General features: G+C 37.0%; 3 protein-coding genes across 5 annotated transcripts; all 3 read right to left on the bottom strand.

Annotated features, from left to right (window-relative positions):
* Positions 1-494: 494 nt before the first annotated feature.
* LOC109013398 (dynamin-like protein ARC5) lies at positions 495-4,919 on the bottom strand. 2 transcript variants are annotated; one of them, XM_035686461.1, is made up of 4 exons: positions 4,447-4,919; positions 3,258-3,355; positions 3,076-3,175; positions 495-913 (listed from the first exon to the last, which is right to left on the bottom strand). In XM_035686461.1, the coding sequence occupies exons 1-3, from the start codon at positions 4,828-4,830 to the stop codon at positions 3,121-3,123; spliced, it is 537 nt and encodes a 178-aa protein (XP_035542354.1). In that variant the 5' UTR covers positions 4,831-4,919; the 3' UTR covers positions 495-913; positions 3,076-3,120. The 2 variants fall into 2 exon arrangements, with proteins under 2 accessions (XP_035542354.1, XP_035542355.1); XM_035686462.1 differs by having other exon boundaries at positions 3,076-3,172; positions 4,447-4,918.
* Positions 4,920-6,124: 1,205 nt separating this feature from the next.
* LOC109013397 (mRNA decay activator protein ZFP36-like) lies at positions 6,125-8,259 on the bottom strand. 2 transcript variants are annotated; one of them, XM_018995469.2, is made up of 3 exons: positions 7,172-8,259; positions 6,836-6,895; positions 6,125-6,710 (listed from the first exon to the last, which is right to left on the bottom strand). In XM_018995469.2, the coding sequence occupies exons 1-3, from the start codon at positions 7,694-7,696 to the stop codon at positions 6,342-6,344; spliced, it is 954 nt and encodes a 317-aa protein (XP_018851014.2). In that variant the 5' UTR covers positions 7,697-8,259; the 3' UTR covers positions 6,125-6,341. The 2 variants fall into 2 exon arrangements, with proteins under 2 accessions (XP_018851014.2, XP_018851012.2); XM_018995467.2 differs by having other exon boundaries at positions 6,125-6,716.
* Positions 8,260-8,472: 213 nt separating this feature from the next.
* On the bottom strand, positions 8,473-13,657 carry LOC109013396. Its single transcript, XM_018995465.2, has 3 exons — positions 13,469-13,657; positions 12,251-12,500; positions 8,473-10,865 (listed from the first exon to the last, which is right to left on the bottom strand). Exon 3 carries the CDS (start codon positions 10,609-10,611, stop codon positions 8,692-8,694), a length of 1,920 nt encoding a protein of 639 aa, XP_018851010.1. The 5' UTR covers positions 10,612-10,865; positions 12,251-12,500; positions 13,469-13,657; the 3' UTR covers positions 8,473-8,691.
* Positions 13,658-14,743: the final 1,086 nt, after the last annotated feature.

A 14,743-nucleotide genomic window follows, 5' to 3' on the forward strand; every position in this document is an offset into this window, starting at 1 on the left:
ATTCAATCTCTTCTACATATTCTCTTACAAGATGGGAGTATTTATATAGGCTTCAATAGATTTCATCTATTTTTATTGACAGACGATGTTATTTGATTTATAGAAGAATTGTAGCAGGAGCTGCTATCTGAGAGGAGGAGCTGCTATATGAGAGAACAGGGGTAAATGTCTGTTTCATGCGCAGGCTTGGCCAATTATTACATAATCTCCAAATACAATAAAATTGCCCATAATATTCAAACTAACAAAATGACAAAAGATACATAATTAGTCTTTGATCAAGCAAGCACCAACAAATTGGCCATGGTACAAGATCAATGACATATTTCGTGCAAAGAGAAAGAATTAGATGAAAAGAATAAATAAGATGTCCCAGAAAGGATGGGAAACTATTTCGCATTCAATGCATTGCGATATTAGAACAGCGCACATTGGCATAGTAGTATGTAAAGCATATGACCATGGTACACTGCCATAGAGCCGACCATCTCAAATAACTAGAAGGTTGAAAAGGTACATATTTGCAGTTTGCACCTTAGGACTGTAGCAAGCATGCCATTTGGATAACCATTACAAACCCAAGTCCATGAAAACTACAAACATTATAATACTTATAAATGTAGCCTAGTTATTCCCCCTATGTTGCTAAATAGTACAAATTGTTTAGCATATTCAAGAAGAAGAAATGATTAACATATACAATGGGACACAATCCCAATGCAAAGGAAATATACAAAAGCTACGCCCAACTAAGATGAAAAGTAGCAGCAACGATGCAAGATAAATCAATATAATAATTGGAAAGCATAAAATGTTAAATTGACAAAGAACCCATATTACGGATAAACAATCTTTTGCACTGTCGGATCTTCCATCATTTTCTCCAAAGCTTCCACCGATAAGATAGGTTTTCCTATCCAAATATAAACAAGAAATGCATAGCATGTCTGATTAAATCTTAAGAAACACCAAAATTGAGAGTAATGTGGCAAAGATGTGTGGTCCAGGACAACATTTGGTCTGACAGGCAATGAGACATGCATTCATAGTATTAATTTGGCTACATCAAGAAAACATACAAACAAACATGTGCCCTCGCAGATAACACATCTGTTAACACACATCAAATCACCACGAAAAGCAATAGCATGTGGATACATTTCAATAATTAATGGGAAAAACTCGTTAGGGTGCAACCTAGTAGTCTAAGGGCAGGCTTGGGATAAACTGCAGACCCAGATATCTAGGATTTGAATCCACACTCTTGAATTATATAATACACGATTTTGATGGGTGGGGTTGCATATCTGGGGTTTACTCTGCAGTGATGATCCAAAGGCACCTACTTTGCTCAGGTTCCACATCATCCAAAAAAATGTAATGGGAAAAAAGACAACTATTTGAAATGATCATAGACAATGATCGATTTATTTTCACGCTTTTCTCAGTGAGATTTCTTTCCCAGTGGAAAGTTTTGTGCTTAATAATATCGTTTACTTATAAAAAAAAAAGTTTAGAAATAAGATAAGAAAGATTAGCAAAGTTCAAGCCCAATCTGGGAGAGATATGATAATAAGGGCCCTCTTGGGACATTGCAGAGTTCAATCCTGAATAACAACACCAATATGCACTTGAAAAAGCCTAAGCAAACAACCAATTCTATTGCCAGTATACAATTTGGAAGTGGCATCCCTATCCATTTTTTATGCCCAAATAGCTAACAGAGCTTGAATTGGCTTGTTATCCTAATAGTATTAAATGAAAAGCTTGAAATTACCGAAAGATCTCCACAAGGTCTGGATTTAAAAATCCTATAAACACGATCCTTTTATTTGCAAGTCTCACTGACTGAATTAATATATTTGTTACCACAAAAAAGGTGATGGCTGTGATGCCTTTGTGAGAGTGTCGATGAAAGCAATGGTGATTAAATGGTGCTAGTACAGCACATCCAGTTCTTGGTAGTAACTAGTAAGTACTTGCAAAATAGCCATAGTTGCGACATGGTGATAGTAATGGCAACATGGTGGGGTGGCAATAAAGGTACTTGTAGTAGCAGTGATGAGAGCCAAGAATGGATATGATGGCTGCAGAGGTTGTGGCATTGGCAGCATGCTGCTATTGGTGGGTTGACGAAGGTGAGATATATGACAAGTGCGATTTGTAAAATTTCATAAATGATTTTTTTTTAATAATTAATCACTTCATAAATAAAATTTTAACCGAGAATATTCTTTAAAATCCCCACTTGTAATAAATCCGGATTGTCAAAATCCCAGCTTTTGCTAACACAAAGGAAGGCAAATTGGCATTCAGAAATCACATGTTGCACCAATGGAATTGAAATCAAAATAGAAAAGCCACTGGAAACTCATCTGATTGGTTCAAGAGATGCCAAAACTGTCTACCGATTAAAACAAGGAGAGAGAGAGAGAGAGAGAGAGAGAGAGAGAGAGAGAGAGAGAGAGAGAGAGAGAGAGAGATGCCAAACAGTCAAATATTTGAACCATGAATGTGAAGATTGATTTTCAAGATTGATTGATGCATAATTTTTCAGGTTCCTATATTTTGGGTTGTTACACATTTTCAATCGCCACCAAGTTTCTCAAATCAAATAGTGCTTCTAATAACTCCAATGCTTAAGATATTACATTCTGAAACTAATAGAAATACTTTCAAATATAACAAAACTATGCAGCACAACTTGTGAGCAAATTTCTTATTGAACTCTTAACAAATTGAATCGATTCTTTAATGATGGCTTGGGCAATTTCTGACGCGAGATACTTTAATCTAGAACAACCATCCATCAGGACAAGAGAGGGATCTTGAACTAAGATATAGTTTATAGAAGCTGACGAAATCATCTACATTTTGTTTTTTTCGATAAGTACGAACTCATCTACATATTATAAGTAAAACAGGGGCTGGATATAGATTTAAGAGATTACACTTGTTATCAGACACTAACAGAAACCAAATAATAAACCAAGGAGACAAAGCATATAATAAGGAACTGAAAATGGTTGGGTTGCTATCAAAGTGGTAATAATGAGAATACAATTGTTTACTTACGAGAAGATGGGGAGCCCTCAGAACCAGGAGAGGTACCAGTAGATTTCAACCATTGGGAACCATCCACAGGCTTCGAAGCAGCTCCATTTTGGTCAACCTTCTGACATGCTCATATAGTTAAAACTTAAAACGTAACTCAAACCGCCACAGCCTTGTCCGAAAGCTCAACAGAAAAAACTTACCGCCTCAGCAGTCTGAATGTCTTTGGATGAACTTGCTCCAGTAACATCTTTAAAGCTTTCATAAGGACTTTTTTGCTCAGCTTCTTCAGGAGAAACATCTACAAAAGCTGTCAGGACAAGTCACATTATAATTCTAACAGGAAAAACTTAAAGGAAGCTTGTAAGTATCCAAACATACAGCAAATTGACATGTCTTGACTGAAATGCACTCTGTGTGTGTGAGTGAAAAAAATTATGTTCTTTCTCAAAGGAAAGAAATGTGGAAGGCATTGACAAGGATGTCTTCATGTGCCTCTATAAGGCCTAGATTTGGTGAATATTTGGAAAAGTTGAAGATCCATTCCACATTCAAAGTCAAACTGTTAAAACACTGACCATATACATATATAAAACATATTTTGCAGTTGTTGTTGCTATTACTTATATTGTCTGACAACATATTACTTATGTTGTTGTGGATTCTACTGTATAAAGGAAAATAAGGTCTAATGGACTCCATAATAATCAATTAGGATATCTTGAACACAAGCAATCACCGTCTGTTTGGAAACCTTGTGATTGGTATAGAACGAAAAATTCATCTTGGGAGTTACTGTTATGCCTTAACTGAAACTAGAGCATGGTTTCCTTCAATCGACAAGATAGCATAGCCAGAGGTAGCAAAAGGTCAAATTCGAAATATAAGTTTTATAGTTTCATCTATTTGCTGGGCACTGATACAAACAGCAGGTATATTTGTTTTCTCATCTATTGACTCAAATAGCCCCAGTATGTGTATGGTATGTCAGACTTAAGGAGCTCATCCTGTTATTTCAGCAAGCATAAAACTACCACTATTTACAACAATTTTTCAAATTTCGAATTCAGATAGGACATCAATCACTACAAAAGCACGGCTCAACATTTTGATGTTTGAAGATGTTCAACGAGTTAAAAGTACCAAATATAGATTTAGAGGATTTTTAACTTCTACCTAAGAGTAAGACACATTTTATAGATCTGTAAGAAATTCTAAATTATGGAGGAACCTACTAAAAGTATTTCAAATATAAAAACTTTTACCGAGTAATTTCAATATAAACATTTTTTTAATCAGTAAATAAGAATTTTATTGAAAATAGGTGAAGCCAAGTATACGGGACATATAAAAATTTCATTTGTAGCATTCCAACGGCAACAATTAGAAAACCTGAATTTCCAGGAGAGACATTTTCTCTGCAATCAAAATGGAGGGATCAGAGTCGGCATCGGAATTGGAGACGAGACGACAGCGGGGGAGCTCGCAGAGAGGGTCGTACTTCATGTGGAGAGTGATGGGGCGCCTGGTCTTGGTGCCGCCGCCGACGTGGTTGAACTGGAAGCCCATGAGAGCTTCCACCAGAGCACTATTACCGTCTGTCTGGTGGCCCACCACCAGCACTGCCGGCGCCTCAAATGGGGTCTGGAACTCCTGCGCCAGACCGTGCAGCTCGTTGTACGCCTCGTACAGCCGCCATTGCTTCTCCAATTCTGATTCATCGGTTGGTTTGAGAATTGGAATGCACGCTGCGTCGGAGCCCTCCTCCGTCTCCATCTTTAATCCCTCGGATAACTCCAAGATTGAAATGAGATGAGGGGAAAGCGCGCTTATTTTGTTTGGTTTCGGATATGTGCCATGTGGCATGCCTGTCTCTGTTTTCTTTTTCTTTTAAAAAATATAGACTTTGTATTTTCCAAACGATCAAATCCAAAAAAGCGACACTCTATTCTTCAATTCAATTATTAGCATAAGAGTCCGGCTTTACAGCCTACACTTTCACACATCTAACGCAGTGTGTTTTATTTTTTATTTTTAGCTCAACACATTAAGTATGTTTGCGGTTGCAGCTGACAATAAGCTGATGCAAATAATTTTTTTTAGCGTAACTATGACGACCAGATCTTAATTAATTATCTAAACTATTCATTTTTATAATTTAAAGATTCAATAGGTTATTCTTAAGAGTTGAAGGTACAAAATACAAAATCCGTGTTTTATCAATAGAAAGAATATTTATTTTAAATAAAACTAAAGATATTCTTAGGATATGTAAATTTTGTGTATTCTATTTGAAAAAAATAAGATTTTTTATTAAAAAATAATTTTTTCATGTAAATTTTAATTTTTTTTTTAAAATGATTATGCGAATATTATACATCTTTAAACTGTAAATATCATTTTATGACATTTATTTTCCTTTACTTTTTATATTTTACACATCAAAAAAGTATTTGATATTTTTATTTAATAAAACTAAACAAGAAGAAATAACAAAATTAATGGTATTTTCACAATCGATTATTAAAATATCATTCAAATTCTATTTTTAAAAATAAATTACCTTTTTTTCCTTAGAAAAATGCTTCTCCCACGTAAGGTGAACTTTTTTTTTTATTTAGTGATTAAGTAAGCGTTTTTAAATGAATATATATTTTTTTAAGTATCTAAATAATTTAAAAAAATGGTGAAAGTAAAAGTAAAAAAAAAAAAAAAGAACAAGGATTTTAACTGATGATTTCGGTAAAAATCCTGTGTTCGTAGCAATGTCCTTTACTTTATAACATTTTATCTTTCTTTTGATTGAGTCACGTCATACATTCACAATGTTAAACGACCTCAAATTGAAAATAATTTAAAAGATCACAAAATTTCATTTACATGTACTTCGTTAAAATGAAGAATCGAAAAATGCGATGAAGGGTTCTCCGGCTTACTTACTGCAAGTACAAAAGTGGAGTTAAGATGCTGCCGTGGTAACTATTTCCACCACCCAAATGCAGAGGTATTGGTAACCCAACTCAAACTGCTATGGATAATAACGATAGAAAGAGCAAAAGGCACAGAGAAATTGAGGGACAAACTGCATTTATGTGTATTCTACTCAAGTCAATCTGTATGTATATGCTGTAATTGTTTGTAAGGAAGCACTATCGAAACTGTGTCATACGCCCTCGACAAAGACGATTATGAATATCTAATCCCAGTTACTGCCATTGCAGGAAGTACTTATTGTATATTATGTACCTTTTGCTGCAGAAAGCAGGTTTCTCCCAAGCAAAATGAGATCACCGCTCCGAGCGAATGTCGGCAAACACTGCCAGTCTCTTTCTTGGAGTAGGACCATAGAGAGTATAATCAATATGGGCATCAACATCTGTTCTTGATGGAGGCTTTTTGGATGAAGAATGAGGCAATAGAGTCTCAATGCCATCGTCTTGCGGAGACCAGTTGTTCCTGCTGATGGTAGTTTTGGGCTTCTTTTTCATATCTTCAGGTTGGCGGGGTGAGGCTGTTTCAGGTTTGGCGGGCGAGCGTGTTTGGGTTGTCGCTGCTGCTGCTGCTGCTACAGTTCCTGCCGCTGCCACGACTTGATGAACATGGCGATTCTTTGCCCCGTATATGCCCGATCCCGTGCCACTGCATGACTTGTACATCTGTACCTACACAAATCCGAAGTGATAATATGCAATGGCCCGAGTCCTGTCTACAAGGTCATGATTAAATTATACAAAAGGGTGATTAGATACGGTAATCGGTTATTTTCTGACTGTTCGTTCACCTCAGATTTGTTCTTGGCAGGGAAACGAGTTGGACGTAGCTCTTCTTTTCCATGTGCAAACTGCAAAAAAGTTGCACATCTATCAATTCCAAAACGGTCATGTTTGCGTCAAGATATAAAGGACCAGCATGGTCAGCGCTCTGTTCATAAAGTTGCAAGTGAATGATGTTTATGATGTTTTATGATGTTTATCTGCACACAATTTCATTATCTTCTTCCTTGATTTAGATTAATCAAAGGTGACGACTGCTTTGATTTTCATGGTGAGAAAATCTTAATCATCCAAGTGTATTTACGCGGACAAAAGTAACGGACGGAGTAGCGGCGGGAGATGACCTGACATTTGGAGCCGTAGCGGCAGCTACCTGAATCTTCCCAGGAGCGGCAAATCTCGGTCTTGTACAGACTCTTCCCACCGGACGAGGAAGAAGATGACGTTGTCGAGCCCCCAGAGTCCGTCGCCGACCTCGCGTACCTTCCGCCCGGAGGTAACGAGGCGACCAAAATTCCATCCATGACCAGCACCTCCTCCTCCACTTTCACCGGCGTGGAGAAAATGCTTGGTGACCACGCCATCTCCAAGTTCTCCACTGACGAGAGCGGCGGGCGCTTATATGAATCTGGAGACCCGGTGCGGAGATACCGAAAGAGCGGTGAGTCTCCGAGATCGAGGTTCTCGTTGTAGGAACCCGCTAGGGTTGGGCTCTTGGACTGCTGGTGGTGGTGGATGTAGGAGTGGCGGCCCTTTCCGAATAGCGACTGGTTGTCCATCTGCATCGGCATCAGAACCCCGCCGTTCAGGCCGCCATTGAGTCGAGGGATATTCGAATTGCCGCTGTTACTGTGAAGAAGGCCTTCCATTGGATGTTGAGCTTTCCTGAAATTCCATCGCCAAGATTCTATGAATTTGCCTGTGAATTATGCCAAATCTTGAACTCTTTTAGTTCTCACTTACAATTTAGGTATAAATTTATCCTATTCAATTTACAAATTATGTTTTGAAACTCATGAATTTCCTGCTAAAGTATATTCTTGAATGTCATTGTAATACACAAACCAAAAGGAAGACGATCATGTAATTACTGGCGTAACGGCGTTCTTGCAACAGAAACTCAATGAATTAAACGAAAGAAAAATAAAAAATTAGAAAATCTTTAATTTAAAATGAATGAGAGAGAGAGATGATCTACAGAGGAAAAGAAAATTAGAAAAATTAAATAAAAAAACATTTTGAACAGAGCCGACAGAAATTCGAAGCTTTGGACGAGTTTTTCTCTGCTCTTCTTATTTCATACAGAATTATAATGCACACGACAGATTAATAGTTCACCAAAGTCTAAATTTTATAGAGCAGCAGAGAATATCGAATGGGAAAATAAACCGTAAAAAAGAAAAAGAAAAAAAGAAGCGAGCTAGTATTTTGAACGCTCTTCTTGGGAGACTGTCCGATGAGAAGAGAGAGATTTCGAAAGGAAATAGCTTCTTCCCCTGGAGGACTGCGATATTCAATCTCTTCTACATATTCTCTTACAAGATGGAGTATTTATATAGGCTTCGATAGATTTCATCTCTTTTTATTGACAGACGATGTTATTTGATTTATAGAAGAATTGTAGCAGGAACTGCTATCTGAGAGAACAGGGGTAAATGCCTGTTTCATGCCCAGGCTTGGCCAATTATTACATAATCTCCAAATACAATAAAATTGCCCATAATATTCAAACTAACAAAATGACAAAAGATACATACATAAGTAGTCTTTGATCAAGCAAGCACCAACACCTTATGCACAGTTAACCACTAAGAAGTCCTTAATTTACAACATAAAGTGAAATAAACTCTCAGATCCCATCAATTCATGCATTCTTCAAATTTCCACCAAACAATGACAGGAGTCCCCCGCCGTGGACTCTCCCTTCTGGAACCATAAACTCCAAGTTTTTGCTCCCACCACCAATGCTAATGCCAATTCCATAGGCATCCCTCCCTCCCTCTGTCTTCTCAGCACTCAAAAGACTTGAATTATATGAGGATGACTTCATTGATAGAGGAACCAATACCTGTGGGGGCATGAGATGTTGTCTTTTTCCTGGCCTTTCGAGCAACTCAACCCCGATGGATACAACACTGGCTCTGGAGGAAGAACTACTATTGACAATTTTACCACTCCTTGCAGTTGAAGCACTGGTTACAAAGTCATGAAAGAGTTGCGGTGCAATCAAGCCTCCCTTGTTCGTCTCCCGCTCTTGGGCCATGTTACTGTGAGTGGCACATAGACCATTCTTACCCCTCGCAAACTTCTCACATTTCTCCTCTAACCAACTACACCGCTTTCCCCCGCCATGAGCCTTGCAGAAATCGGTGCGCCCTTGGGCACTCTTCCCGCAGTTTTCAACCTTGCACCGCTTTCCTCCACCATGCCTAACACAAAAATCTGTGCGGCCACGTGCACTCTTTGTGCAGTCAGGCACTGCACATCTCTTTCCACCACCATGGGCAACGCAAAAGTTCGTGCCTCCATGTACACTCTTCGGGCAAATCCCACCACCATCAAAGAGGCAGCGCTTTCCCCCACCGTGTCCCTTGCACAGCGGTGTGCTCCCTTCAGCACCTTTGGTGCACCCAGCAAATATGCAACGCTTTCCACCACCATGTGCCTTGCAAAACATGGTGCTCCCCTGTGCACCCTTTGTACATCCTTGGAATTTGCAACGGTGTCCACCCCCATGAGAGATGCACAAACTAGCCTGTCCTTCAGCACTTCGAGAGCAGCCTTCCACCTTACACCTCTTACCCCCTCCATGTCTAATGCAAAGGCCTGACTTGCCTCGTGCAGCCTTGTCGCACCCACCTGAGTACCCGCATCTTCTGCCACCACCATGTGCTATGCAATAATCTGTCTTCCCCTCGGCACTTTTAGTGCAACCCAAGTATTGGCATCTCTTACCTCCACCATGTGCCTTACAATAGGCAGTTCGGCTCTCGGCACCCTTGTTGCACCCATGCTTTTGGCACCTCTGTCCACCGCCATGACCAATACAAAGACCAGATGCCCCTCGTGCTCCTTTTGTGCAGCCCAAAAATTTGCATTTCTTAGAGTTGCCGGTTTGGTGATCTGAAAATGCTCCAGTAGTTACTTGCTCAGATATAGTGCCAATTGAGTACTCGATTGAGAACTCTGTTGTAGAGGATGATTCATGGCTTGGCTGGGGTTGAGTCCCAAGCTCTAGAACTTCTTGTGTTTGCATCGAAACTAGGTCACAGTCCCTTCTTGGACCCATAAGAATGCCACCTGATTTCTTTGCAGTGGTAGAACCCTCGTCAATAACAGGAACAAGAACATGATCATCTTCAGCAGATACTTGGTTTGGGAAAGAGAAGGTACTAAAATCAGTCTCTGTTGAAACAGGGATATCAAGCACACTCAGAGACTCGTTACCACCTCCAGAAAGACTGAGCCATAGGATTGAGTCACCCTCAGATGACAACCCCTGAGGCATCATGGTAGCAAATCCTTTGTTCTTCTTGCAGCCAGCATTGTGATAATTATCAAGGCATGTACTTGGTGTTGGGCCCAACCCAAGGACCAACCGGCAGTTGTCATCAGAAGCATTGGGACAGTTCACTCCAGGATTACTTTGATTACACCCATATCTAGCTGTGTTGCTACCTCCATAGCCAAGGCAATTCAAGCTTAAAGTTATATCTCCGAATGTGTCATTTCTTTTTACTGCTTTATCATAAGATAACAGTACCCCCTTCTTGTTTAGATCCATTCTCCTGACAGTGTGCACTATAGCTCCAAATATCCCAACTAGAATAACACTTTTTACAACATACTACTCTAATCTGTCCATCTTTAAGATACGTCAGCACTAACAGCACAGAATATTTTGGTGAAAGAACGTTATATAGTATCTGACAACGTTTCTTGGATAGAACCCTTTAATAAGAATGGTTAATAAGGATGTACAAAGATCTCCGGAGCTTCTTGTGCTCCTTGCTGAAAAATCAAATAGCTTCATTAACCCTGACAAAGAAGAAGAAAAAAGAGTGTATTCAACATTGTCAATCAATCAATTAGAAGGAAAATATTATTCTCAAAGATGCAAACCAACAACAATTGGATTCAGCAATTTTGTTCATCTAAAATCATTAAGAAAAATGCTCTACACGGCCAATGCTTATAATAAAAGAACCCTCAAAAGTGTAATACAGCATACAAGACAGTGTCAATGGTAGAGAGACACAAACCTTTCAGAAAAATCAACATGGCAACTCCATCCATACATATGTGTGAGGAATAACTGGTGTAAGCATTGATTCGAATAGGCAAGTGAAGCACCGCATTCATTCTCTTTTTTTGATAAGTAATCCAAGAATTTTAAGAAAACTCAAAAGCATGGCCCCAAGAGAAAGTATACAAAAAGAACACCTAACTAGGTAGCATTGCATTCATTCTATTCAACGAACGGCTTAGCTGATTGAGCGAATTTGCCAAAACTCGATCTCAAATTACTATCAATTCAAAACCATGAGATGTAGAAGCATGGCACCCTCATTCAAGAATAATTTTTGTGATAACTATGAAAATAAAAATATGCAAGGCACAAAGAACACAAACACTTTTATATATTATTACAAGTCATTAACATTATTATGCAGTATGGAAGTAGGCTTATTAGTCACCATAAGCACCAATTTGACAGCTTGCCATCCTTTTAGTCGGTGGGAAAGAAGGAGTGGGGTTGATATTTAAGGAAATGGGAAAGTATATAAATTATTCCGCTGAATTTTATTTGAAGTGTAAAAGGGCACAACACACTGGAAATATACAATAGGAAACACCCATCTTATATATAGATGAACACAATTCCATAAGATCTAGAAACTTATAGGAAGTGAAACTATTTGCACCATCATCCAGATGTAATTATGGAGGGAAGACAAATGCATGTAATAAAATGAGTAACTTATTATATAGATATCATCACTAATAAAATATATCATTAGCCATGATACAAGTAGTAAAGAACTAGCTAAAGATCACCTTTCACACAGTCAAGCTGAGCCAAATGAGGTAAACCGACAGTAAATTGAGCAGCACCACTTTATATACTCGATTAAATTATTAGTAACAAAAAACAAAGAGTGGATCCCGCGTACTTGGGTTATGCCTACTTTATACCATCAATAAAATTATTATTCAATTAAAAAAAAAAGAGCAGATGTGTTAGACATGAAGATTTTCATAGTGCACAATTTCATTTAAAGGAACCTAAAGTTTCCTTTGAAAAAAGGAAATGGCAAAAATCCTAAAGATGTATGAAAATATATAGAGTCATTATTATTTGAACTATTAAAAGAAGAAAGTACAACGGTAAGTAGAGTACAACAGTAGTAAAAAATTCTGACCTTCACCAACTTAACGGGAAAAAAGCCACATCCATTTCGTGTACAGAGAATGCAGCAGTTTGACTAGTGCTAATTCTTCCTCCCGATTGCTAATTTGTTCTACCGACTTGCATGAGCACATAACTGCAGAAGATTGTAGTTCCTGAAGACTGGAATCAATCTTTTCTGTTTCCTACTCTTCCATTCATTATCATATTCAAGATCGTGGCACATAGACTAAAAGCTCAAAGAGCAAATCTATGGTTGTTCTCTGTGAAATTAGACCACATGAAAAAGAAAAATTAAAATCACTTTCATATGTAATTATTAACTATGAAGCGAAGTTTGACCATTTAATTAACTTCTTTTAATTATAGACACAGAGAGAGGTCTTCCCGTCCACAATATGGTATATAAGATTTTTTTTTTTTCCTGGGTGGTAATCCGGCATTTGATTTATTAGAATGAAATTTTCTACTTTTTTTTTAAGAATATCATTAGCAGACGTATATCATAACATGCATAAGGATTACATATTAACTAAAAGTATTTCATGCATCTCGTATCAATCTAAAGGGGAAAAAAATAGAAATTTGTGACCAATCAAACACGAACATTTGAGATCTATTCAGGAACACAAAACACAAGAATTGAGAACTACAGGAGAGAAAATCTATTCCTATTAAAAACACATTTCCATGAACCGTGTCGAAACACAACCAGATCAGAGATGTTATGTGTTCAGTTGAGAATTTAATCACCCAAATAACTTACTCCGACCCAAAAAAAAACTCAATAAAAAATCAGAAATACTCATTAATCAAAAATAGAAGACTGAGCAAATTTCTGCAAATTAGAGGAGATACTGAGAAAATCCAGAACCATAAGCTTCAACAATTTCAACCCATGCAGTGAAAATAAAAGAACAGGAGAACAAAAAGGCTAAAAACCTATAAAAAAAAAAATCTTATTTAGATAGTGAAAAATCTCATCTCATATTTATAATTTTTCAAATTTTTATTTAAATAATTTATTTATTTTTAATCTTAAAATAATAATAATATTTTTTTAATTTTTAATTTTTTTTTTTAAATCCATCTCATCTCTCCTGCAATTAATAAAAAAATTACTTTTCAAAACCGGAGCGAAAATCCCCGACGAATAAAATAGTTGAGAAAAACTAATAAGTAGAGCAGAAACTAAACAGAGAGAGAGAGAGGAGTAATTTAGAAAATACACCTTACAGAAAATCTCTGAAAAGCCGGCGATCCTAAGAAGTGGCCGGAGACATACAGAGGCTGAAAGACACAGAAAGAAGAAGAAGATGCAGAATCAGGGCGTAGCAGAAGGAGAACGATTCGCAGCAACGTGAGTAAGCGAGGAGGAGTTAAAGTGATGGACTCCAATGAAGGAAAGGCCCAAAAGCGAATGAATTTAGGGCTGCTCCAGCCCTATTAAAAAGATAGGGGTCAGGGCAGCAAAGCAGCTTCTTTGTCAGGTAGTGTGAAATGCGAAAAAGACAACCTTGTACGAAGTGGACGCACAACTGCCACCGGTTTTGTCTGTTCACTTTTGTCGGCGAATGCAATATATTGCAAGAAAAATATTACTCTTACGGTAAGTTTGTTAGTTTTCTATTTTTTTATTATTTTTATTATTTTTTTATTTAATAATTAAATAAATATTTTTTAATAATATTATAAATTTTTACTTTAATCATATTGCAATGTCAGAATTGGTCACACCTCGGGAGAAATAGAATGCTTACTAATAGTGAGAGAGGGTTGTCTCGTCTTTTCGTACCCGTACTTGGATTTATTCTCACGTGGTCGTGACTCAGAGAAACTAGTGGTCGAGGCTGGAAGTTGTGACGGCGGAGCCCACAAACTTTTTAGGATTGTGATATACTAACAATTTATCTGTAATTTATTTATTAATTTTTTATAAAATAATTTTTTTTTAAATTTTAAATACATCAAATTAAAACCAAAAAATAAAATCAAATTTTAAAAAAATATTATTTTATTCAATGATATTATAAAAATAATAAATTAGTTGATAGTTTATCATTTCTTAATTTTTTAATAAGAATTTACGGTGTGTTGGGATTTCCAAGTTTGCTCGTGGCGCCGCCACCACCCTGTCGGCCTCAAGATTCTTTGTTTTTGTACGGATCATTTTATAATATTATTATAAAATATGTTATTATATCGTGTGTATATATTATTCTTTATATTTTTCTTTTTAAAATATGTAAGGTGCAAAGCTGATTTGTACGTTTGGGGCATCTTAAAATTCTTTTAATTGCGCTATTAGAATTAAATATATTTTATTATATTTTAAAAAATAATAAAAATAGTTAAATTAAAATATTATAAATTAAAAATAATTTTTATTTTAAGATTTATAAATTTTATATTAATTTTTGTATTTTATTTTAAAATTTATTTCAAAAGGGCTTGCGTTGGGCATACAATCCAAGTCCAGCCGCCCTTAATGGAACCGATTTCTCGT

Source organism: Juglans regia, chromosome 16 (assembly GCF_001411555.2).
Source record: "Juglans regia cultivar Chandler chromosome 16, Walnut 2.0, whole genome shotgun sequence".
Classification (NCBI taxonomy): domain Eukaryota; kingdom Viridiplantae; phylum Streptophyta; class Magnoliopsida; order Fagales; family Juglandaceae; genus Juglans; species Juglans regia.